This window comes from Bos mutus, chromosome 20 (assembly GCF_027580195.1).
Source record: "Bos mutus isolate GX-2022 chromosome 20, NWIPB_WYAK_1.1, whole genome shotgun sequence".
Lineage (NCBI taxonomy): Eukaryota > Metazoa > Chordata > Mammalia > Artiodactyla > Bovidae > Bos > Bos mutus.
This window is the reverse complement of record NC_091636.1, coordinates 39176246-39200941: the sequence shown is the minus strand read 5'-3', so window position 1 is coordinate 39200941 and position 24696 is coordinate 39176246. Positions and strand designations below refer to the sequence as shown.

The 24696-nt window shown below is 40.2% G+C and overlaps 1 protein-coding gene across 4 annotated transcripts in view; it reads left to right on the top strand.

Annotated features, from left to right (window-relative positions):
* RAI14 (retinoic acid induced 14) overlaps positions 1-24696 on the top strand; it is a 161848-nt gene that overhangs the window by 121741 nt on the left and 15411 nt on the right. For 2 of the 4 annotated variants that reach the window (XM_070357661.1, XM_070357662.1), the window contains exons 4-11: positions 3933-4021; positions 14106-14170; positions 17957-18014; positions 19767-19837; positions 21359-21465; positions 22075-22253; positions 22519-22547; positions 23754-23840. In XM_070357661.1, the coding sequence (XP_070213762.1) occupies positions 3933-4021; positions 14106-14170; positions 17957-18014; positions 19767-19837; positions 21359-21465; positions 22075-22253; positions 22519-22547; positions 23754-23840 (685 nt within the window). The remainder of the gene's footprint in view (positions 1-3932; positions 4022-14105; positions 14171-17956; positions 18015-19766; positions 19838-21358; positions 21466-22074; positions 22254-22518; positions 22548-23753; positions 23841-24696) is intronic. The other 2 variants (XM_070357664.1, XM_070357663.1) reach the window with 1 other exon arrangement.

The window sequence follows — 24696 nt, the reverse complement described above, 5'->3', positions numbered from 1 at the left end:
GTAGTGATTATCAGTGGTTGCTAACATCACTGAAACGGAGCCAGCTAGACATTACGTGTCTTCAGTGAAAGTACATGATACCACTCATAAAGTTGCTTTGCCAAAAACTGAGCCTGTATCAAACCAAGCCTCTAAACCTAGCTACAAGTTTACAGAACAGGTAGAGGCAAGAGAAACATGTTAAAAAAATACTGTGGGGAGGGAGATGCAGAAAAATCCAGATACTGAAAATTCTACAGGCCCAAATGTATGGCTTTTTCATAAAACAAATTGCAAGAACCAAAAAAGAAAAAGGGAACTTTATTAGACATCAACCGGATCTCAATATGTTGACCTTTTTTGATTCCCATAAACTATTCAAAAATGATAATATTTATGAAACAATTGGAAATATTCAATGCCTGAATATTTGGCATTATTGAAAAATTACAAAATTTTAAGTTGTGATGATATTACTACATTTTCATTAAGAGCCATTTTATTTTAGAAATACATTGAAATATTTAAGAATGAAATGATATGACATGAAATTTGCTTCAAAAAATAATAATGGTTGGTATGGGTATACATGAAACAAGGTTGTTGGATACAAAAGATTTCATTGCATTATTATTTCTACTTTGCAAAGTGCTTATCTTTTAAGTATATGTGTAGAAAAATTCAGAGATGAAAAGATACGATAAATGAGATCCTTAAGAACAATTTTTATGTGACATCCACAATAAACACCTGGAAATGAGTCTCCTTTCAGAAACACCTTGAAATATTGGTTTAGCTAGTTGAATTACATCAACTAAGAATGATTTGATTAGCTAAAAATATGAGATTCTGCAGTATAAAAATACCAGCATGAATATCTATCATTATATATGGATAATTGGCTGTTTATTATTATTTATCTTTATACTAGTTCATTTTCTCTGTAAGAACAACGAGTGCTGAAGTTTCAGGTGAAATGTATGAGGATAAAATTATGAATTGGGAAAAGACTCGTTTTATTTTTTCATCAGAACACAGTGTTCTGCAGAAGAATAATTGGAGATTTCCCAAAATAAAGGAAAAAGTCTCTTCATGATTTAAACTCTAAAGAGAGACAGCAGAATAAAATCACATGCACACAGTTTATTAAAACATATGCAGTGAAACCTTGATTAACTGGATCCCTCAATACAATGTGTTATAGCCATCAAAGATGGATTGCTATAATAATTTCATTTTAAAAAGCAATGTCTAAGAAAATTGGATTGGATAATGAGCCTAACTTCCTAACACCTCACTTCTTTTGACTTATAATGACCACTGACCTTTCAAATATGACGCTGAAAATTACACAACTGCCAAGCCATCCATAGAATATCGTGTCACATTCATCAGAGCACATTTATCAGCATGCAGGATTGGCCTTACAGAAATGGTTCATTGTCACATGTGTCTGCAGGTTCAATGCCCTGTAAATATAGTGTGCAATCCAGAGAAAATACAGAGCTTCCCCTATGACTCGGCGGTAAAGAATCTTCCCATAGTGCGGAGGATGTGAGTTTGATTCCTAGGTCAGGAAGATCCCCTGGAGGAGGAACTAGCTACCCAATCCACTCCAATATTCTTGCCTGTAAGATTCCATGGACAGAGGAGCCTGGTGGGCTACGGTCCATGGGGTCACAAAAGAGTTGGGCGTGCCTGAGCAACTGAGCATGCGTGCTGAGGAAATCCAGGAAGTCTTAGAGTAGGAAAATAGTTATCACAGGGAGAAAGGAGTTAGCAACTAGAAGGGGCACATGGAGATCTTCTGGGGTGCTAAGAGGAGATACAAGGAGGGATTTTGGGTCTCTGGCCACATTGTGTTTCTTCAGTATGAAAGCAGAAGGGACATGTTCCACTTGAGAAGTTTTAGCAAACTACACAATTATGACATGTGTAGCGTAAATATGTTAAAGTGAAAGTGAAAGTCGCTCAGTCACGACCAACTCTTTGTGACCCCATAGACTATAGAGCCTATGATTCACTGTTTAAAGATGAAGTTTACTAATTATAAAATTAAGTTACCCCAACAATGCTGAAAATGGCTGTTATTATTTATTGTCCTGCCTTTTGGTTAAGCAGTATTTAATTAGAAATTTCATTTAAACAAGTTGCATGTTCCCAAGTCATTCCATATGATCAAAGCTTTACTGTAATGTGTAAACATTACACAAAATGTGTAAATCTACTATAAAGTAGATTTTGACTTTAAAGAAACATTACACATAAGTTGCTGCACAAATGAAGAAATGGTCGATGTGATCAGAGCCAGGGAAGCTAAAATGATAGAATGTAAGAGCTGGAGGGAACATTAGAAAGCATCTGAGTCTATCCACACACTTTACAATGAAGGAAATTTAGGCTCTGAGAGCTTAAACTGACTTCCCAAAGATACATAGCTGACATACGGCTGATCTGCAACCAGAACTGATATAACCCTATTTGCTGACCTGCCAACCCTCAGTCAGCCCAGTTCTCCAGAGCAGAGATGTGGGGTCAAGCTCACCTGAGTTTAAATCAGTTTAGCTCTTGGATTTGCTACTTGGGTGTGACTATGGACCCCAGTGACAGATCCTGTGCTATGGAAGAATATTACCTGGGCATTAATTCAGAGTTACAGACACCAAGTATCCTGAGAAGGTAACTCCCTAAGACAGGTCTGAGGCAGTTGGAGAGCTCAGACGTGCATTAACCTCCTTCTCAAGGCATGGCTGCTCAGTGGACTTCTGCTTTCCTTCTGCCCGTGGAAGTGCCCTTCACCCCTGGGATCTGCGGGGAGGATGGGTGTGGCATTGGATGTTGTCTCTTTTTTAAAATATTTATTTATTTTCATTGGAGTATAATTGCATTACAATGTTGTGTTAGTTCTGCTGTAAACAAAGTGAGTCACCTATATGTGTACATATATCTCCTCCCTCTTGACCCTCACTTCCATCCCACCCATCTAGTTCATCACCGAGAACTGAGCTGAGCTTCCTGTGTTATAAGGATATTATCTCTTTCTAATGATAAGTCTAAATGTGCTGAGCGAGGTTTGTGCCCTCAAGTGTCACTGAGCTCCAGTGCCTGACTGTGGGCTTCCTTTAATGCTGTTTGTACCTGAGTGTAGACGCCTGCCATCTAATGGAGATGGTGTTAGGACTCATGTCAAAAGGCTTTTATGGTGAATTCTCTGGTGGTCCAGTGGTTAAAACTCCCTGCTTCCCATGCACAGGGCACGAGTTTGGTCTCTGGTCAGGGAACTAAGATCTCTAACATGCTGCTTGACTTGGCCAAAAAATTTAAAAAAAATTTTTTTTAAAGGCTTTTATGAGGATGAAAAGAACTAATGTACTAAAGTGGGTAATAAGATGCTTGGCACACATTAGGCATGTAAAAAAAAGTTGTGTAGTTGTGTACAACTACAGATAACTATTGCTATCTGCTAAAACACAACAGTGGATTTGATACTGATGCTGTCCAAGAACCCTGATCATTGTTTGACTTGGACAAATTTGCCTTCAGAGAGTGCATTGCTTAAAAATAATGGCTTTGTTAAAAAAACACTGGAAAACAGAAAAAAGTTGATAAATTACTTATATATTTAGGAATTGAATCAAGTTGGGACTCTGGTTATTTTTTCCTAAAGGGGTAAGAAATGTCATTGAATTTTACTTTTTTCAAGCCTGTCTTTACATGGGAAGACCTAAGATCTAGCTCCTTATCCATTACTTAATAAAAAGTATCAATGAGCAAATTATCAGACCACTTCGAGCCTCTGTTTTCTCCTTTTTAAAATGAGAAAAAAGTAAGACCTACTCTCGAGGTGGTTTGGAGCTTAAGTGAGAGATAGTATACACAAAAGGCAAAAACATGGTCGGGGTAAGTCTGTAAAGAGTGGCAATCTTAAGGAGATTGTGTTACCTCTTTTCCAGTTTTCATCTTGCTGCTACAAAAGGACATGTGGAATGCCTCAGGGTCATGGTTACACACGGCGTGGATGTGACAGCCCAAGATACTGCCGGTATGTAATCTTCTTCTCTTAAGTCAACAGGCCAGCAGGAAAGTAGGTATCACAGAAATGATATGTATTCCTTGTGGAAGATTTACAGTCTATACAGATCAACCAAAAGAAAAACATAGAATCTCCTCCAATGACTAGGCTCTGACGTGGTTTCATTATTTGAGCCTTTACAAGTGTTTTCATCTTATATGTGGTTAATCAACTAGAGACTATGCTTCTTATCCCTCGTTTAAAATTTTTATTTTCTAAGATGATATATATGGACCAAGTACTCTCCCCCAATTTTTGTTCTTATGAATCATTCTACAAAGTGATGAATGGAGGGAATTGTTTAGGTGCTCATTTCATCAACTAGCTGAAGTGGGTTCTGTGGACAGAAGGCAGGATCTTCATGTGGATCAGCTGCCCATGGTCTGCACCCCTTACTGTGTTTTAGTGCATCTGAATCACCTAGGAACTGGAGGGGAGGAAGGGCGAAAGAGCTTAAAAGGGGGAAGAAGAAGAAGGGAAAGAATAAACAGCACACACACACACACACACACACACACACCCCTACAGACAACACCATGCATATATATCCCAGCTCTGTCTTCAGAGATTCAGAATTTCTGAACATTTCCAGCCAGTTGGTACTTTTGTAAAGCTCGCAGCTGATTCTAACGTGAAGCCAGTGTTGATAAGTGATGATCGAGTCAGATAGAAAAGGAAGTGTAGTCCTGTCTTTTATGAACGTTGTATTATAGGAAGGAGTCCCTGGGTTGCCAGCCTGAGTTTCTGCCCCTTGTTGTCCAAAAGGTGGAAGCAAGTACTGGTGGCTTTTCATTTCTCTATTGTACTTGAAAATCTTTGTCTTCTAATAGGCTTTTGTTGGTTTTTACTAGAATATAAGCTTAGTCTGTTCTGTAGTCTTTAATTGAGGCTTTTCATTAATCTGTGATGGATCCCTTTTGCTTCCCACCTGAAAACACACCTCAGAGTAGTCATCTTGGGGCCAGATTGGTCAAGTGTTATGAAAATACAATTATTACTCAAAATATGGCCGGAAAACTCATGTTTCAGACTTGTTTTCATAAAGTCTGTGGCACTTGAAAAATAATATCAGGGTCTGGGAGTATTTATTCTTTGAGAATAGACTTGTTTTTTTATGACAGATGAAGAGCCAGTTAAAGTCAAGTCAGGTAAAGGAGGTGTCAATCTGGTAAAACCATTTTTGGTTAAAAATAGGGAGTGATTGAAGTAACAAAATGATTTTCCAGAGCAGTGCCACAGAAAGCTCCAAAATAAATATTTTGAGAGATGGCAATACTTGAGGTGACACTCATGGTAAAGAACTTGCCTGCCAATGTAGGAGACATACGAAACACAGGTTTGATCCACGGGCCAGGAAGATCCCCTGGAGAAGGAAATGACAACCCACTCCAATATGCTTGCCTGGAAAATTCCATGGACAAAGGAGCCTGGCAGGCTACAGTCTACGGGGTCTCAAAGAGTCAGACACGACTGAACACAAATTATTATAATACCAGCAGAAGAAAGAATGCTTTCCTAAGTGACTCCCTTGAAGGGAACACTAATTTATGTTGCTAATTAAAAATCATCTCTAATGCCAAGATCCAGTTATTTTGTTTTTAAAGTTTATTGTTACTACTTTTAAAGTTGTACCACAGACACATCGAGCAGTAAGAGTAGCTACCATCCCCTTGATGAGGTGTGTCCTCTTATAGATGGGATTTCTTTAAGAAAATCATAATCTAAAAAAGTTTGTTTAGTGTGAATAAATTTGAGCTGTAATATAATTTTGTTTAACTGCATTTGATGTTAAAAAATAGATTAGATAGGAGTCTCATTATTTCCATTGTAACTGAGTATCGCTCCCCCATGTTTTTATTAAAGGGAAAAAAATGTTTAATACATGTTCATTCTAGAAAATTTGGGAAATACAGAAAACTACCAAGAAGATAACCAGTGGTTCTACTCCAAGAAAAAAATTTTTTTACTGTTTTGCAGTATTTCCTACCAGATTTTCCTGGTGCAGTTTTACATAGCTGAGATCACAGTATATAATAAACTCTAAATCCTGCCATTAAAAAAAAAAAAAAAGATAACCATGATCATTTCCTGTACTAAAAACTCTTAAGCATAGTTTTTTGTGGCTGTCTAATACCATGTGGATAGAGTTTGTATTTACTACCAGAGCCCTCACTTATTTCCTGAAAGCCTGGGGAGTCATGCAGTGAGACCTGGACACCCCAGCACAGTTCCCTCTTCCTTGCCAGTGGAGATGACAGTGCTATCCAAGAAGCTGGAGGGGAGGACTTCCCCTGGCAGTCCAGTAGTTAAGACTCCATGCTTCCACTACAGCGGGGCACAGGTTCAATCCCTGGTCAGGGAACTAACATCCCACATGCCACAAGGCATGGCCCAAAAAAAAAAAAACGAACTAAAAACAAGCTGGAGGGGAAACTGCAGACCCATCCTCCCGTCCTGGACTCTTCTCTGGGCTGGTTAGTGGAAACCGTCACAGCCCATTTCTTTCAACTCTGATTGAAACTGGTAGAATCCATAGCACTTGGCAGCCCCAGAAGAGCTTCCATACATCCTGTGAGTTGGAAATGTCTCGAGCTGCCTGTCACTCTTCTCTCATTTCTAACAATGAGGTCAACACTCTGGTCCTTGGGCTTATTGTTTTGCTTTAGTCTGAGTGAGGTACTGACTTCTTGTGATTTCTTGAAAGCATGCAAACAGAACCCAGGAACAAAAGAAGGAAAAGCGGCATGGATAAAAGTACGGAAAATCTGTTGCGTTATCTAGAACAACACTTCTCGGAGTTTTTCCTGTTACAGTGAACAAGATAAATGTGATGGCTTTTACTGCTCATGCCCTTCCTGTTGGCTGTAACACCCACTCCTTTCTCTCCTTCTCAAGAATGCGAGTCAGAATCCAAGCGAATGGCAAGGACATTAGTCACTGTGCTTAATGGTTGTCATTAGCCCAAAACATTTGATGAAAGGATGAATTAAATGGCTCAGTCACTAAGTTGTGTCCAGCTTTTTGCGACCCCATGGCCTGCAGCACACCAGGCTTCCCTGTCCTTCACTATCTCCTAGAGTTTGCTCAAACTCATGTCCATCAAGTCGGTGATTCCATCCAACCATCTCATCCTCTGTCATCCCCTTCTCCTGCCTTCTATCTTCAATCATCAGGGTCTTTTCCAATGAGTCTTCTTATCTCATCTTCTCACCATAAAGCTCCAAAGTAGTGGAGCTTTAGCTTCAGCATCAGTCCTTCCACTGAATATTCAGGGTTGATTTCCTTTAGGATTGACTGGTTTGATCTCCTTGCTGTCCAAGGGACTCTCAAGAATCAGCTCATAGATGCTGTCTTTTCAGTCAACCTCCCTGAAGTGTTGCTATATTATTGCTAAGATCCAGTTATCTTCAATTCTAATACCCAGTGAGAACTCGTATGAAAATCTGTTACCATAAATCCAACTGCCCTGCAGAGTTTCAGAAAAAATCCTGCTTTCAAAATATATCATTACACTGACCCTTTTAATTCTTTATATCCACAAAGTGTACAGGATGGTTAACTTGGTACAGTTTACCTACTTCTTAAACTGGTGACTGGATTTAAGTTCAGAAGCAAAGGGATTTTAGTATCTTTCTTTATCAACTATCCTTCCACATCAAATGTTTGGAAGTCTGACCACAGACTTTTCATAAGTGCTTTACAAACAATCTCAGGAGCAGAATACTGTCAGTAGATAAAGCCTTGTGTGTAGTACCGGTAGTGTGAAAGTGTTAGTCACTCAGTCATGTCCAACTCTTTGCAACCCCATGGACTGTAACCTGCCAGGCTCCACTGTTCATGGGATTCTCCAGGCAAGAATACTGGAGTGAGTTGCCATTTGCTTCTCCAGGGGATCTTCCTGAGCTAGGGATTGCACTTGAGTCTCCTGTATTGCAGACAGTTTCTTTACCGTCTGAGCCATCAGGAAAGCCCAGTACATCTCAATTATTATCATTTTAGATGGCTTTGGAGGCTTGGGTGAGAGGATACATGTGAACATCCTAGCGCCCAGTCTCTCTTGCACATCAGGTTTTTAAAATGTTTCACATTTTAAAAAAAAATAAAAAAGCTGTGATTATCACCAAGCCAAACACTCTCATAGTACAAATCAGAAAAAGAAATCCCCAAACTGGAAGAAGCTCATGACTCATGTTTTTGGTTTGTGGGATTCCCCCCATTCCTTGGCTTCCCTGGTGGCTCAGCAGTAAAGAATCTACATGCAATGCAGGAGACACAGGTTCAATCCCTGAGTTAGGAACATCCCCTGGAGTAGGAAATGGCAGCCCACTCCAGTATTCTTGCCTGGAAAATCACATGGACAGAGGAGCCTGGTGGGCTACCGTTCATGGGGTCACAAAACAGTCAGACACATCTTAGCAACTAAACGCACACACCCCATCCCTTATCACCTATTTGCCAAACAACACCATAGACATAGCGATAGCAGTCAGCTGGGAAAGTCTGCACCTAAGCTCACAGTGCTGACTCTAAAGAGGACCTTTGTGTTTGCTTCTGTTCCTCACTGATTTAGGAAGTGGCATTCTGTTTCTTTAGAAATGAATAATTTCTCCAAGACTTCTAGGCTTTTTTTTTTTTTTTTTGATGCCTGTAATTAGCACCTGGGAAGATAAGATAGGATTAAACAGAGCATTAACAGAAGATTGAAGAAGACCAAAGAATCTTCTATTATCAAGTGCTTGTCTGAAGCATTAACTTTCAGACTTTGTTTTTTAGCAAATGTATGCATTTGACACAATGTGACCCGGTGGCTTAAACAAGATAGACTTTTCTCTCTTTCAATTAAAAGTCCCAAGTTGCTATGGCCACTCAGCTCCACACTGAGAACTCTTACCCAGACTTGTTACTCCACCATCCAGGGTATTGCCTTGGTCCTAACAGCCCAGGGGGGCTCCCCCGCTGCATCCACATCCCAGTCCCAGCTGGCAGAAAGGAAAGCCCAGCTCATGAAGTGGCGTACACTCAGATCTCACTGGACACAGAGTGATCTGTGGCCACTCCTGCCTTCAAAGGAAGCTGGGAATTCTGGGCAGAGCAGCAAATTGTCCAGTTTAATAATATAGGAGGGGGACTTACTTTGTGGCCCAGTGGCCAAGACTCCATGCTCCCAGTGCAGGGGGCCTGGGTTTCATAAGATCAGGGAGCTAGATCTTATCACATGCCACAAGTAAGAGTTCAAATGCCGCAACTGAAAAATTCCCACGTGCCACAACTAAGACATGGCGCAATCAGATAAATAAATAAATGTTAAAAAAAATGTATAGAATGTTTTGCTGTAGAAGGAAGTGTAAATAGAAATTGGAGAATGATGTGTGATTTGTCACACTCCCATATCTTAAATTTTCCTCGATCCCTTTGCACACAAAACTTCTTTTCTCATAGAAGAAGAGAGTCTTAGGAGAGAGAGAACTGAGCTATGGAATATGGAGATACCATAATGCACAGAGGCTTGAGGAGGGAGACACTGGAGAACCCTTCTTCTTTTCTGGGGTTTCTGGTATTGGCTTAGCTTTTGTTTGGGTTTCTGGGTGGCCCTCCATTCTATTATGCCCTTAATCTAGCTCACATATAATACCAATCTAGCTCACATATTCTAGCCAAGAACAGTTATGTCTTAAAACTCAAGTACTTGAGAGAATGGATCATTTAAAATGTAATGGCAGACTGTAGTCCATTAAGTATTTCATATTTAATTTGGAATAAAGGCAAGCCCAAAACTGACTGCATGATTATAGGTCTTTACTTGCCGGTTGTGCACATGTATGCATGTCTGAAGGGCCAACTATATACAGTGATCAACACAATCTGGCCATGAAAAGATTTCAAATGATGTATACATGCAGGTGCAAAAAAACCCAACTTTTGATTCAGTATAAATCACCATGCAGATCTACTTTGTAGAGATTAAGGGATAATTTCAAAACTCTAATAGTAAGAATGGTTATTAGAAATTTCTCTTTGTGTGTGTGTGGTATTTGTATGTGTCTATATATACACATATATACACACACAACTGAATCACTTTACACTGGAAACTAATACAATATTATAAATCATTATATATACTTCAATAAAAAAAGTCACAAAATTTTATTTTTCTTTATTGGCATATAGTTTATTTACAACATTGTGAATTTTTTTCTTTTTAAAAAAAATATTTATATTGGAGCATAGTTAATTAACATATGTTAGTTTCAGGTGTACAGCAAAGTGGTTTAGTTATACATGTACCTATTCTTTTTAATAAAATTTTGTTTAAAAAAATACATCTTTAATACTCTGATCTCTCGCCTGGAACTATAACTAGGTGAATAGATTTATGCTTCAGTGATTGAAAACTTGATGTAAAGATAAGCATTTCTAAGAACAATGTTTAAATATATTTAAAGGTGTAAATAAAAATCAAATTAATTACTACTTTTATTGTTTATATTTTATCGTTAATACTACTTTTATTGTTATATTGTTTATATTGGGCTTCCCTGGCTGCTCAGACAGTAAAGAATCTGCCTGCAATGCGGGAGACCCAGGTTCGATCCCTGAGTCGGGAAGATCCCCTGGAGGAGGAAATGGCAACCCACTCTAGTAGCTTGCCTGGAAAATCCCATGGGGAGAGGACCCTGGTGGGCTACAGTCCACAGGGTCAGACATGACTGAGCGACTAACACTTTCTTTCCTTGTTTATATTCAGCATTTTGAAACTCTGGTTCTTAAGTAGATATTGCAAACCATATGTATCTTTTAGTTCTCTTTATTTTTCTAAACGTTCCCATATTACAATTTGAAACTATGATTTCTCAAACTTCAGCCTTTTGGTGTTTGTTTGCCTTGTCTTTGTCTCCTAAGACTTCATCAGTTTAAAATTTTGTCACCTGCACTCGAAGACCGTGATCCTAGTCCCATCAGTAATTCCTCCACTATATGAGCTCTGCTCTGTTTCTGCAGCAGTCTGAAATCATTGAATAAGTGGTTAATGTCCAAGTTAGCTTGGGGGAAGGTGTTCCGTGGCTGGGCCATCCTTCTTAGACTCTTTGCATAGCAGGATTCTTAAACCACCTGGAATAGCCTCTGACACTTGACTTACGAGTAGCACTGGTGTCTTCACTCCCAGGCAGAATTCTGCTGAAATGCACTTGAATTAGGGTTGCCTTGTTATTTTCCTATAGGGAAATTGCTTTCTGATATTCCAGACAGATCCACAGCCAAATGGGGGCCAGTCTTATGTGGGGGCTGGTTACAGTGAAGTTCTGTCACTAATATATTCTCTCCAGAAAATTTTGCAGTTGGAAAGAGAATTTTGTTTTAATGGTATCTGTGAGACATCTCACTCCAGGGTAATGTTGTCCAGGGACTGATGCATCGTTTGAATTTAGAGACTCTTTTAAGTGAAAAATGCTTTTGTGCTCCTGGTTAGGGAAACCCATCACAGGGCCAAGGAATAAGAGAGTGTTGTTTCTGTAGAAACACAGTCTTATTTTCAGGTATGACTGGAACACTTGCACTGAAAATGAAGGCCTGTTATTTATTTTATGATGGTTGTTTAAATCTCCCTACCCTCTTGTCTTTGGAGAACTGTGCCTTTTTCCAGTGGATGCTATTTATGTATTAGAAGAGCTTTTGTCTACAGGATAGACAAAAGTTAATGCATTGCATACACGACATAAACAGTCTTCTACTTATAATCAGGATGGGTTCCAAAAGTTCATCTGTAAGGCATTTGTTTAAAACACAGAATGTGCTCCTCCTTAGAAACACTGATACAAATGATGGTCGAGGGCCCGGCTAACCCACCAAAACTCAATTTGTAGTTTAAGCAAACTCATTATTGTGTGTTATACTTCCTGAAAAGAGGTCTCCTGTGGTAAAAGGAGGAAGGGGAAAAGAAGCTACTTGTCTTCCTACTTCCAAAGATCCCATTGCCTTATTTCCTGATCTTCTTCATCCTCATCCATTTGGGCGGAGGTCAAATGGAGTGTTCTACCTCCCCCAACCAGCTCCCTCTATGCATACCCTTAAAATCTCTGTGCAGCTTCTCAGCAAAGAAGGTATCTGATCTTTTAACCTTATACATGCTTTTGGGCAGCTCACTGTGGTCCTAAAACCTTCTAATTTTAAATACGATATTTCCTAGCTATATGATTCTTTAATAATTAGTGGATTTCTGGTCAAGACTAATTCAGAACAGAGAAATGGTATTTGGAGACCAGATCACCATATAAAAGAAGTTGTTCCTCTAAGCCAGGGGTTCTCAACTGGGTTATGTGATTCCCACCTATCCAAGGGATGTTTGGCAATGTCTGGGGACATTTCTGCTTGTCCCATCTGGACATTCAGTTGATAGTGGTCAGAGATGCTACTCATTATCTTATGGTACATAGGGCCACCTTTCATAGCTTCGAATTTCACTGACGCTGAGGCTGAGAAACAAGCTTTAAGTGTGGGTTGCTTACAGGCGTTACATTGGAGGTATCTTGATCAGTTTACAAATGCAGGATTTAGGAGTTTGGTTCCCTGCCCCCAAGTCCCCCTCCCCAGACACTCATAATGGACAGACTCTCTAATTGAAATTAACAAGTGTGTATGGAGAGCCTGGTCTGTGTTAGCACACACATGCTGTTTCTTTGGTCTTTGTTTAGGCTTCCCAGGGAGTGCTAGTGGTAAAGAACCCATCTGCCAATGCAGGAGATGTAAGAGATGCTGCATCAATCCCCAGGTTTGGAAAATCCCCTGGAGAAGGAACTGGCAACCCACCCCATATTCTTGCCTGGAGAATCCCATGGACAGAGGAGCCTGTCAGGCTACAGTCCATAGCATTGCAAAAAGCCAGACACGACTGAAGTAGTGACTTCAAACTTTATAGGGATACAAACTTTATATTATAGAGGGAAAGGAAGAATGGTTGACATAAATGTGTGTGTGTGTGTAGGAGGAGATGGGAGTCAAGTGAGAAGGGAAGGTTGAAGGTGCTGAGTGCTATGAAGGACAAAGAAATGAAGCAAAGGGATGAAAGGAGTGGGAGAGGAATTTTAAGTGGTGAGATCAGGAAAGATCTCATCAAGAAGCTGGTTTCAGTGGCATCAGGCAGGTTAGTGGGCAAGCTGCATGGTTATCCTAGAAGAAGAGGATCCAGGCTAAGCAAAGAGCAACTCTCTAGGGCCCGAGAGTGGAAGCCTGCCAGCCTGGCAGCCCCACTAAGGCTGTCCCTAAGCCCCTCACCCACAGATGTTCTATAGGCCCGCTAGGTAGTACAGGGGAGGGCACTGGATGTAATGTTGTTCAGTCGCTAAGTCGTGTCCAGCTCTCTTGCAACCTCGTGGAATGTAGCCTGCCAGCCTCCTCTGACCGTGGGGTAGAATTTCCTAAAGTTATCTGACCACAGAAACGTCAGAGAGTCTCACGTTGGCCTCACATTTTTTGAAGGGAACGTGAAGAGATGCTCCTTTGATAGTGTTGTTTTTATAACTCTTTTCCTTCTTCCACCCATTCCAAGTTTGAACATCTGAACTACAGGTAATTCCCCTGCAGAGCTGGAGTGCATTTGGAGGAAAGCGAAAGGACAGGTGGAAGTGGGGTTTCATGTGGGTGTTGGGTGTGTTCTCTGCCGCTGCCTGGGCTGGGTTCCGGGGCCCGTGGCCGCCGTGGTCTGCTGTCACTGCTGTGGACGCAGGGCATCTGGCACCCATGCTGACAGCTGAAAGCGGAATTTCCAAGCTGCATACCTAGAGTCTACCGCAGGCTTCTAGCCCACAGCTTAATTGTACCCCAGGAGAACGGCAGCTGGCGTGGACCCTGCATGTTATCCAGGGGTCAGGATGCTGTGTTCTCCCCACTTTTGTCACAATGAACTTTGCAGATAAGAAGTGGAGGCGTTACTCTCAAGAATAACAATTCTGTCTTTGTTGGAGAACAGTTCATTTCCTCATAGTTGTCTTCATTACAGAGATAAGAGATTTAAAATGTGGTCTTTTCCTTCCAATTTTTTTTTAAATCCATTTAGGACACAGTGCTTTGCACCTCGCAGCCAAGAACAGCCACCATGAATGCGTCAAGAAGCTCCTTCAGGTAAAGTGGAACAACTTAAAATTATAAATGTGTCGTTTTAAAAAATTGAAAGCAACCTTGTGTGTGTGAAAGAGCAAATAAATACACGCATACTCCTTTAAATATTATCCCAGAACCTGGGTTCCCTAAGAAGCTTCATTATTAAAATTTCAGATAGCTAAGAAGATTTCCATAGCAGTCCCACTGGTGGAGAAGAGGATCCTAATAAATTTGAGGTGCCTTCCTGGGATCCAGCTCTTTTGTCCCCTTTATTCAGCTCTTTTTTTTTTTTTTTTTTTTTTTTTTTGGAAGGACATGTTCCCTTTAAACAGTCACCTTAAAAAAAAAATACCTGTGCTGTTGGAGATCCCTACAATACAGGATCTCTAATACCCTAGTATTTATTCTCCCTCAATCATTAGTAGAATGCAGCTTTTCCTGAGAAGCAAAACTTCCGCCACTGTTTCCTTGTATGTAACTTGATGAGCTTTTAGTTCTTAGTTTTTGTTCAAATTCTTGGTTTTATTCTTCTTTATAATTTTAGGTCAACTCCCTGGTTGGAAACTTCCTTGCCAGGAAGTTTTTATAACGATCACTTAGGGCGACAGCTTCTGTCTATCTTTAAAGATGAATATTTAATGAAATCCCGATAGTTCATACAGTAACTTCCAGCTGTTGCCAGTCAAAATGCAGTCTTGGCTGTTTTCAGGAACAGCACAGAGCAATAAACTGCGTGTTTGGAGTACTGTCTGTTCTGTTGAGCTGTCGTCTCGGCCTTCCTGAGCGCTGTTTGGGACCCAGCATCTTGCTTTAATTTGGCTTCGCGATTCTGATGCAGAAATGTGGGCACATTCTTCAAGTTGTCTGCTCTGTTGATCACACAGCTTCTTGTCTTGCGTTACATGATGCAAGCTACCTCCAGTGCCAGGAATGCTTAACCTTAACAGGTCTTTGAAGTGAAATTCAAGAAAGATAGATCAACATCTGTGATGATGAAGATGGTTTTTATTATGTGGCTTCTCTCTAAAGAAAGTTGCAATAGAACTTTTCTTCTCTGCCTGCTCTGGGGCTGGATACAGTGGATGAGTGAAAATCATTGACTTGCCCAAGTGCCCTGCCTCCACACCCATGGTCTTACCTTCAATTTTTAAAAAAAAATCTTATTTGTATTCCACGTCTCTGTTCCCATCCTGGCTTGGCTATCCAGACTTTGCATCTGGCTCTGATTTGAGGGAAGAATGAACTTGACAAGCTAGAAATCCTCATGGGCAAGGACCAGATATTCTAGCCTCTAATGTAATTTTATATCTGGTTATGCAAATGGATTGGTTTTTCTCTGGAATCTTTGAAGCCTTTAAACAGTTCCTTGTGCTGTTCTAAAATTAGGCCAAAGCATGGTAAGTCGTAACATGATCTCTATTCTTATTACCACTGAAGGGCAGACAGACATTTCCAACATTGCCTGCTCTCCGCAGATCATCTGAATGGTGTTCTTCTTTCTGGATAGTTGTGAAAACCAGAGGCTTTGATGGCCTCCTACTGAGTTGTTTACCTTAAGTCCTGCACCCCTCTGATCTCTGCTTCACTTCTTGTCTGGGCAGACCACACCCTCTGCAATGGGACCACTGCTGTCTCCTGCCAGCCCCTCACCCTGCACCTTCTGCAGCTACTCCTTTCTCTCTGGCCTTTTGCTCTTTCTGTCTGTCTACTGGAGAGACTTCCCTTCTCCAGGGGCTACCATTTCAGAGTTCTCCCTCCTCAAGGCAATGAGCACAGAGAGCATTGTGAGAGTCTTCAAATTCAGATGACCTCTCCTCCTACCCCCCGCCCCCCATCCCCTTGCTCTGTCTTCTAGCAAGTGGTCCCTGGGCCCTGGGCACTGTGTCAAATGGTGAGTATTTACTCATGAACAGAGCAGCCCGCATCCTGCTGGAGCTTGCCACTTAGTGAGCAAAGACACAAATGCCCACGACAAATTGCACATCACTAAGAAGCAAACTGACAAGAGTATTGTGAGAGGTGTTCAGGAGGCCCCTGTAGAGGAGCTGAGATTCAAGCTGAAAATTAAGCGGTGCAGAGAGCCATGGGAGAGAGTATTCCAAGCTGACAGAAGAGCAAGTGCAAAAGACCTAAGGTCAGACCTTTTGCAAAAGACCTTTGACAAGTACAAAAGGTCAGAAGGGCACTAAGTAGTCAGGGAGGAAAGAAAGCCAGTGAGGGGACCTGGGGGGAAGTGAGGGAGAAAGAAAAAGGGCCCACGGGACTTTCCTGACAGTCTGTGGTTAAGACTCTGGGCGTCCACTGTAGTGGGTTTGATCCCTGATGAAGGATCCCTCATGCTACACAGTAAGGCCACAAAAAAAGAAGGGCCCAGGATGCAGCCTTGTGCAGCCTCCTTGGAACCGAGGAGGACTTGTAAGTAAAGAGCTACATTGACAGTTTAGGTCTCTCTATTTGTATAGAGAATTGACTAAGGAAGGAAAAAGCAAACCATGAAGACAGCCGGGTGGCCGTCAGGGCTGTCAAGGTGAGCAGGTATTGGCTCAGACCAGGTGGTGATGATGGGGGAAAAGAGGAGAGTTGATTAGGGTGTGTTTGGGGTACAGAACTGACAGGCATGGTGGTAGACTAGCTGTGGGGGAGGAGGAGGAAGCAGAAATCAAGGATGACTCGGTGGTTGCTCAGGGACCAGAGAGATGAATGTGCTGTTGACAGTGGCAGGGTGGGTCGGGAGGATCGAGCTGCGCCAGGAGGAACCCAGAAGTTTTGGTTGTGTTGCGTTCGAGGTGCCTATGAGAAATGGGCAGTGGTTTATGAAACCCAGGGCTCAGAGATGCCATCTGCTGTGTACTGACATGAACACAGGCTCCATGCAGCCTGTCTGGGTCTGAGTTCTAGCTCTGCCACACTGTGACCCGAGCAAGTTACTGATTTCTTTGTACCTCAGTTTTCTCATCTGTAAATGGGTTTAATGGTATTTAATCAGGGTTGTTAGCAGCCATAAAACTATTCTTTGAACAGTTCCTGGCACATAATAGCCAATACTTGTGAAGTAGTTTTGTTGTCATTGTTAAGATATACATTTGGGAGGCATTAGCTTCTAGATGGGGTTTCAAGCTGTGGGTGTGGATAAGATGACCCAGGGTGATGGCGTAGAGAAGAAGACACACCGGAGAGCCCTGTGTTCCCCTCTGGGGGAGGGTGGCCAGAGCAGTGGGAGGAAGACCACAATTGGATGGGCCAGGCAGGACTCCAGGAGCTGAGGGGAGAGTGTTTGGAGAAGAGGGAGTGGATTGCAGGTAAGAGGTTGATGAGAGGAGGACAGAAATGTTTGTTGTCATTAGAAACATGAAGGTGGTTGGTGACTTGGATTCCCTGATCCAAGGAATATTGAGGACAGACGCCCAACCGCAGTGGGGCCAGGAATGAACAAGAGGCAGGGAGATGGTGTGTGTGCAGGCAGTTCTTAACAGCAGGTTGGTTTTGTGAAGGGGGATAGAGAATTAGGGCAGGAAATGGGGGGACAGGTGGGATCATGATGAGAAATCCTAGAGCATGTTGTTTTGCTGGTGGGGATGACCTGTTGGTGACAGAGCTGATAGAAGGGAGAGGTGACAGTTCACTTGTGTCTTGACTGCTTCGAGGTGAGTCTCTCTCCCCATGAGACCGTAAGCTCCTGGAGCACAGCAGCTGGGGCTTATTCAGGTTTATACTTTGCTTAGTAAGTTGCATCTTACCTTGCAGAAAGAGGATGAACTGAATAGAACTGAAATTTACTATACGTATTTGTTGATTTTTGTCTTATAGTCTAAATGCCCAGCTGAAAGTATTGACAGCTCTGGGAAAACAGCTTTACATTATGCAGGTAATTTTCCTTCTCTTATTTGCTGTCTTCTACCATGAGAAACAGTACATTTTCATTTTCCTTATTTAAGCTATTAACCTTACCATTGTTATTCCTGGTGCCATTTTCTGTCATCACTCCTAGACAATATTCCCCTTTTCCTCAGTTTGCAGATTGTGTAGGGTTTTACTGAGGAATACAGCTAGAATTTGTCAATTGCCTGCCAAACAACTAGTAAACACTGTCATGATTGTTATACTTTAATTTTCCCACCACTTCATGGGAAATAGATGGGGAAACAGTAGAAACAGTGTCAGACTTTATTTTTCTGGGCTCCAAAATCACTACAGATGGTGACTGCAACCATGAAATTAGAAGACACTTACTCCTTGGAAGGAAAGTTATGACCAACCTAGATAGCATATTCAAAAGCAGAGACATTACTTTGCCAACAAAGGTTCGTCTAGTCAAGGCTATGGTTTTTCCTGTGGTCATGTATGGATGTGAGAGTTGGACTGTGAAGAAGGCTGAGCACCGAAGAATTGATGCTTTTGAAGTGTGGTGTTGGAGAAGACTCTTGAGAGTCCCTTGGACTGCAAGGAGATGCAACCAGTCCATTCTGAAGGAGATCAGCCCTGGGATTTCTTTGGAAGGAATGATGCTAAAGCTGAAACTCCAGTACTTTGGCCATCTCATGCAAAGAGTTGACTCATTGGAAAAGACTCTGATGCTGGGAGGGACTGGGGACAGGAGGAGAAGGGGACGACAGAGGATGAGATGGCTGGATGGCATCACTGACTTGATGGACGTGAGTCTGAGTGAACTCCGGGAATTGGTGATGGACAGGGAGGCCTGGTGTGCTGCGATTCATGGGGTCGCAAAGAGTCGGACACGACTGAGCGACTGATCTGATCTGATCTTGTTTAAGAGATTTATGAGCATTTGTAGATATCAGGTACTGTGTGGTACAGATTATTTTTTCTTTGCTTGGGGATCAAAAGGAACTTCAATGAATTTTATATATCAAGGTTTGGTTTTACTATTGGTCACACAGTTTCAAGGGACAAAATGTTGATACAGAGCTCTGGGATGATTAGATTTACAAATTTCTTTTAGTGCTAGTTGTAGAAAACCTTGGTTTGGGAAGATCCCCTGGAGAAGGAAATGGCAACCCACTCCAGTGCTCTTGCCTGGAAAATTCCATGGATTGAGGAGCCTGGTAGGCTACAGTCCATGGTATCGCAGAGTCGGACACAACTGAGCGACTTCAGTTTCAGTTTCAGTTGTAGAAAACCTTGGGGCTTCCCAGGTGGTGCTAGTGGTAAGAAACCTGCCTGCCAATGGAGACAAGGGACGTGGGTTCAATCCCTGGGTCGGGAAGATCCCCTGGAGGAGGGCACGGCAACCCACTCAAGTATTCTTGCCTGGAGAATCCCATGGACAGAAGAGTCTGGTGGGCTACCGTCCATGGGGTCACAAGGAGTCAGAGATGACTGAAGTGACTTAGCATACATGAAGAGCTAAGCCAAATGTTTCCCTAAAGGCAGCCAAGAGCTGGTAAGCGCTGCCTGTAGGTCTGGACGACGCTGAAATTAAACAGTATTTTAAAACACCACTTATTTATCCATCCTGACACCGTTTCTCTTCAGTGCAGCTAAGTATCATCTGCATACCGGGTAGACGTGAACTTTTCTTTCCCAGAAGTGTTTGATGCCCTTGGTTGTGAGTCTAGCTTTGTGATTTGCTGTGGTTTCTGTGTCTTCCTTCCCTTAGCCGCACAGGGCTGCCTTCAAGCTGTGCAAGTCCTTTGCGAGCACAAAAGCCCCATAAACCTCAAGGATTTGGTAAGTACCAGATGACCATTAGAAGTGGAGATGGACCCTGGTCTCTAGAGTACCACGGGCTCCTTCTGGAGCATTTGGCAAAAGTCTGCTGCTTTCTGACCTAGATTCTCTTGTGCAAAACAGATTTCAGTATTAGCCCCATTGGTCCTTAAACTGTTAATAAAACGTTTTGCAGCATGCACGTTCAGTATTTATTTCAAAGGATGGACACATGCCTTACTATCAACCTAGATATTAATAAGACTTATTTTCTTGACTTACAATAAATAAAAAAAAGTCTAAACAGTTCTATTATTTTCTTTCGGCACCCATATATCACCTTTGGTGCTCCCGGATAGTGTTTTCCAACTGTAAAAACCACTTATAGCCTATTTTAACCTTGCTGGACTATTTGAAGAATAAATTGACATGCCTCTTGCTCCTGTTTACAGCACTGAATTTCCTGCTCTAACATGGGACTTGGCATGTATAAGTTACACCTGATGGGGATATTGTGAAGTGAGCACTTAGAATCTGTAAATAAATTCACACTTGCTGAATCTCAATAGTTTATAACCAGAAAGTATTATAACTTCACAGAGATAATTTTCTAGGAATTCTGAAGTTCTGCTCTGAGTAAATACTTAATCTTTAAGTATCAGTTGTATTTTTAAATATCCCCACATTAAAATAGTTGGATATACTGTAACTATTTTTTCCTTTGCCTATTTGAATACATTCTGCCTTAAAATTGTTGTCAACCCCATAGGTGGGGTATGCTCAATGCAAGAACCAAATAAGAGTTTCTCTTTATGGCTTGCATAATTTGAGTCAGGTCCCTTCTTCACCCTAAGATTGTGGAAATTGTCACCTATAAATTCTGGTATTTTTTTCATTTGTTTTATACTGTGATGTTGAGATTCTTAATTCATTTTGCAGTTTGTATGAGCTGGTAATCTAATTTTTTCCTAAAGGAATTGTCAATTGTTATAGTAAACCTTTCTTTCCATCAATCTCTTTATCTTGTCATGTGTCAGTAATGGACAAATAAACTCTTATGTTTTGATACCTAGTAAAATTATGAAAGCATATGCTTTCCGAGAAGACAGTTGATGGCATGGCAGGATGCTAGGATACTTAGAAGAAAGTGCTTAGAGAGCATGGGGCCCGGTAATGCCATGAGGAGACAACCCTTCATTTCTCTAGAACATGGAGAGCTGTTTCTCGATAAAAATGGTATACTTGCCTCAAACCTGGACATACTTCATGTTCCACTCTCTCTCTCATCATCACCAGACTGACAATCAAGGGATCAAGGAGCCCAACAGCCTGGCTCCTTAGGAAAACCCCAAAGTCAGTGAAATTCCATAAGAAGAATTGTGTTAGTGTGTGATTTTGGCCTTCTCAGGGGGCAGACTATATTGGTGGGTCAAATATAAGGCCAGCAGGACTAGTCAGGAATAAGTACAGAAGGAATCGGGACCTTTGCAATTCTGGTATTTGACTTCTAAATTAAAATCTTAATCTGAATTTGTCTCCTAGGATGGGAATATACCACTGCTTCTTGCAGTACAAAATGGCCACAGTGAGGTCTGTCGCTTTCTTCTGGATCATGGAGCAGATGTAAATTCCAGAGACAAAAATGGAAGGTACCACAAATTAGAAAGCATGTGATTTCCCTGATATCCACATTCTGAGAAGTTTTCACAGCTGTACTTTGGATCATTTGTTTTAAAGCAGTTTTAACTTCTTTACTGTTTTCTGCCTTTTTGGATAATTAAGAATCTGTTTTGACTTAAAAAAATATTTTCTCCAGACTTCTGGGAGCATCATAGCTGACTGTGTCTATGATGACATTATTAAATGTTAAAATGGATAGGCCATTTCCTTTGACTTTTCAGGCAAAATAAAAGTAAACATATTGTTTAAAAAAAAAGTCTTAATAATGTTATAGGTTCTTTATAAAACTTGATTTGAGAAAAAGACAAGATTTGTGCCAATCATATTTAAATTGCATCATAGTTAGAAGATTATGTCTGTTATTTGACCTAATATTTTTTATGATTTAATCTGAGGTTTTATAAAATAGCTACCTGATTTTGGTAGCATTCCACTTTGAATTTCCTGGAGCATTAAAAGTAGTACAGGTTTAATTGCACTTAATCTCCTTTTCTCTGTTTTTAAGACAAATGAAATGATTTCCTAGCAAAAGTTTCCAGATTTTGTTAGTACTGATTTTTTGTCTCCTCACTCTTTAGAACTGCTCTCATGCTGGCTTGTGAGATTGGCAGCTCAAACATCGTAGAAGCCTTAATTAAAAAGGGTGCAGACTTAAACCTTGTAGATTCTCTTGGACACAATGCCTTACATTATTCCAAACTCTCGGAAAACGCAGGAATTCAAAGCCTTCTATTATCAAAAATCTCTCAGGATGCTGGTATGTGAAAGAAAATAGCCAATGTTGTTTCAAATTTATCCCACTCCATTTTCCCCAAAGAATAAAGGAATTTGTATAATATATTATTCTTTTAAATATATTCCTGGGGAAAAATGAAGTGTTGAATATTGTATATGTTGTGTATATGGGTGTGTTTGTGTGCGAGTGTGTGTTTATATACCCCCCCACCCACCCAAAGTGGATATGAGTCATTATGGTTCTTATGGTTTTTTTTTTCTCTCTCTCTCTCATTTTTCTTCTATAGATTTAAAGACACCAACAAAACCAAAGCAGGTATTTATCTTTGGACGAGGAGATTCTTTTTTATCATTGCTTGTGGGAATTTGAGCATGTTCTGATTAAACTACTCTGTGGGCCATTAGGAAAGTGATTAAGACTAGGCTGAAACTACTTAAGAAGTAAAATATCTTTGGAATAAATGATTCATTGTAAGGTGGTAAATATTTTCTTAATGATTTAACCTGTTCCCAAAGCATGTAACTTTAAACTTGCTACTCATATATTCATCTTTTTCTGAAATGTACTAATATTTCCTACTGGTGTGAAAAGGTTTGATGTGATTTTTAACTCTGAGAACAACAGTATTTTAACTACTTGTAATATCACATGAATTACAGAACTCTATCCATATCTGTGTTAGATATTTGGTGAAAATATGAGATTTGCCACTTTCATTTTAATTAGATCTTTTCTAAAATGTCATTCATTTTACACAAACAGAAATTGAGAAGTTTACCCTGTTACTTTGGAGTTTTTCTTAAAAACATAGTCACTATTGTTTATTAATGAGCTATATATTTGACTATTTTATTTATAAGTCAAGGTTCTTGGAAAAATTATCATACTGAGCAAATACTTGATAATTTATTTTGTACCAGTTGTGTTATTTATCCATAACCATCAGAGATGAAGTTCTCCCTTTTCCCCATATTCATAGTCATTCCTTGGTATCTGCAGGGAATAGCAAAATCTGCAGACACTCAAGTCTCTTATATAAAATAGTGTGGTACAGTTGGCTGTCTGTATCTGTAATTCTAGGATATGCAGATGGTTGAATCTCTGGGTGTGGAACTTGTGGATATGGAGGGTCAACTGTACATTTTTAAGAAAAGAAATGGAAGTAATGAAAAGGTTGGGGAAATACCACTTTTTTGCATTAAAATGGGAGCTCGATTATGAACATACTCTGGGTTCTAAATTGTGGTAAACAATTCCTTATCCTCTCCTTTCCAAGTTCTGCACACCAACTTAATCTGGTTTTGTCTTGTGTTTTTTATTTTCTTACTTTAAAGCATGGGCTGCTAGAAGAACACTTGGAGCATGCATATTACTTTATGTTGGTAGCAGGTTTCAGAACTTGATAAAGTAAGAAGTGCATGAACTGTTGAGGTTTTTCTCATTTGTTTGATGAAGCTATTTACTCAGACTTTACTAACCTAACTAACCCACCTCCATTCTTTGGACTGTGATAACTTTCAGCATGATCAAGTCTCTAAAATAAGCTCAGAGAGAAGTGGAACTCCAAAAAAACGCAAAGCTCCACCACCTCCTATCAGTCCTACCCAGGTAAAAATGAAAGAAAACCAACAATGAAAAAACATAGAACAACAAAGCCATAGTTTTGTCATTTTGTGTTTAGGTCAAAAAGAACTGTTTTAAAATTGACCATTAAATGCACATTAAAATTTTTCTTTAGCAGTTTTAAACTACAAACGGTGATATGAAGAATTTTGATTATAGTAGGGAAATAATGTTGATTCTTACTTATTTCAAAGCTGAAGAATTAGACTGTATCATTTTTAGAAGTTTCAAAATTCTCAAAATGTATGACAGGACCTTTTTCCTTAAGATAATAAGCTCAGTCAGAGCTCACATTAACAGCTCGAGTAAAGTAGGGAGAATGTGTGACTGGTGAAACATTAATTGAAAATGAATTTAGTTGGTTTATCAAACATTATTGAAATATATTTGCCTTTCATATTACATTTAAGGTTGACTAACATTAAAGCAGCTTTCATTTTTGAGCTTATAGTGATTACTGAGTAGAAGAGGAAGCTTGAATAACTATGAAATGGTAAACAAAAACAAGCCAGGGTTTGTTATTAAAAGAAGCATAGGCCATAAAATGAATAATCCTTATCAAGTATTTGAGAGGAATATTTCCTTCAATAGGCAATATTAAATATGTTAGCATATTCATTAATAATATTCTCAATATGCAATAGAAGTTTTATAAATTTGAAAAGTTAATTCTAGTGAATATAGGAGCAAAGTTCCTTAGTTAATTCTACTCTGTAAACTTTCAGAAAGTATTTGAGATAGGTGAATTGTATTGAAAATATATTACCCTTGAATTAATTGAAACTAGGCATAATTACTGTTAGATTTATTTGCATTGGTTAAATAGGCTAATTCTTTGGCA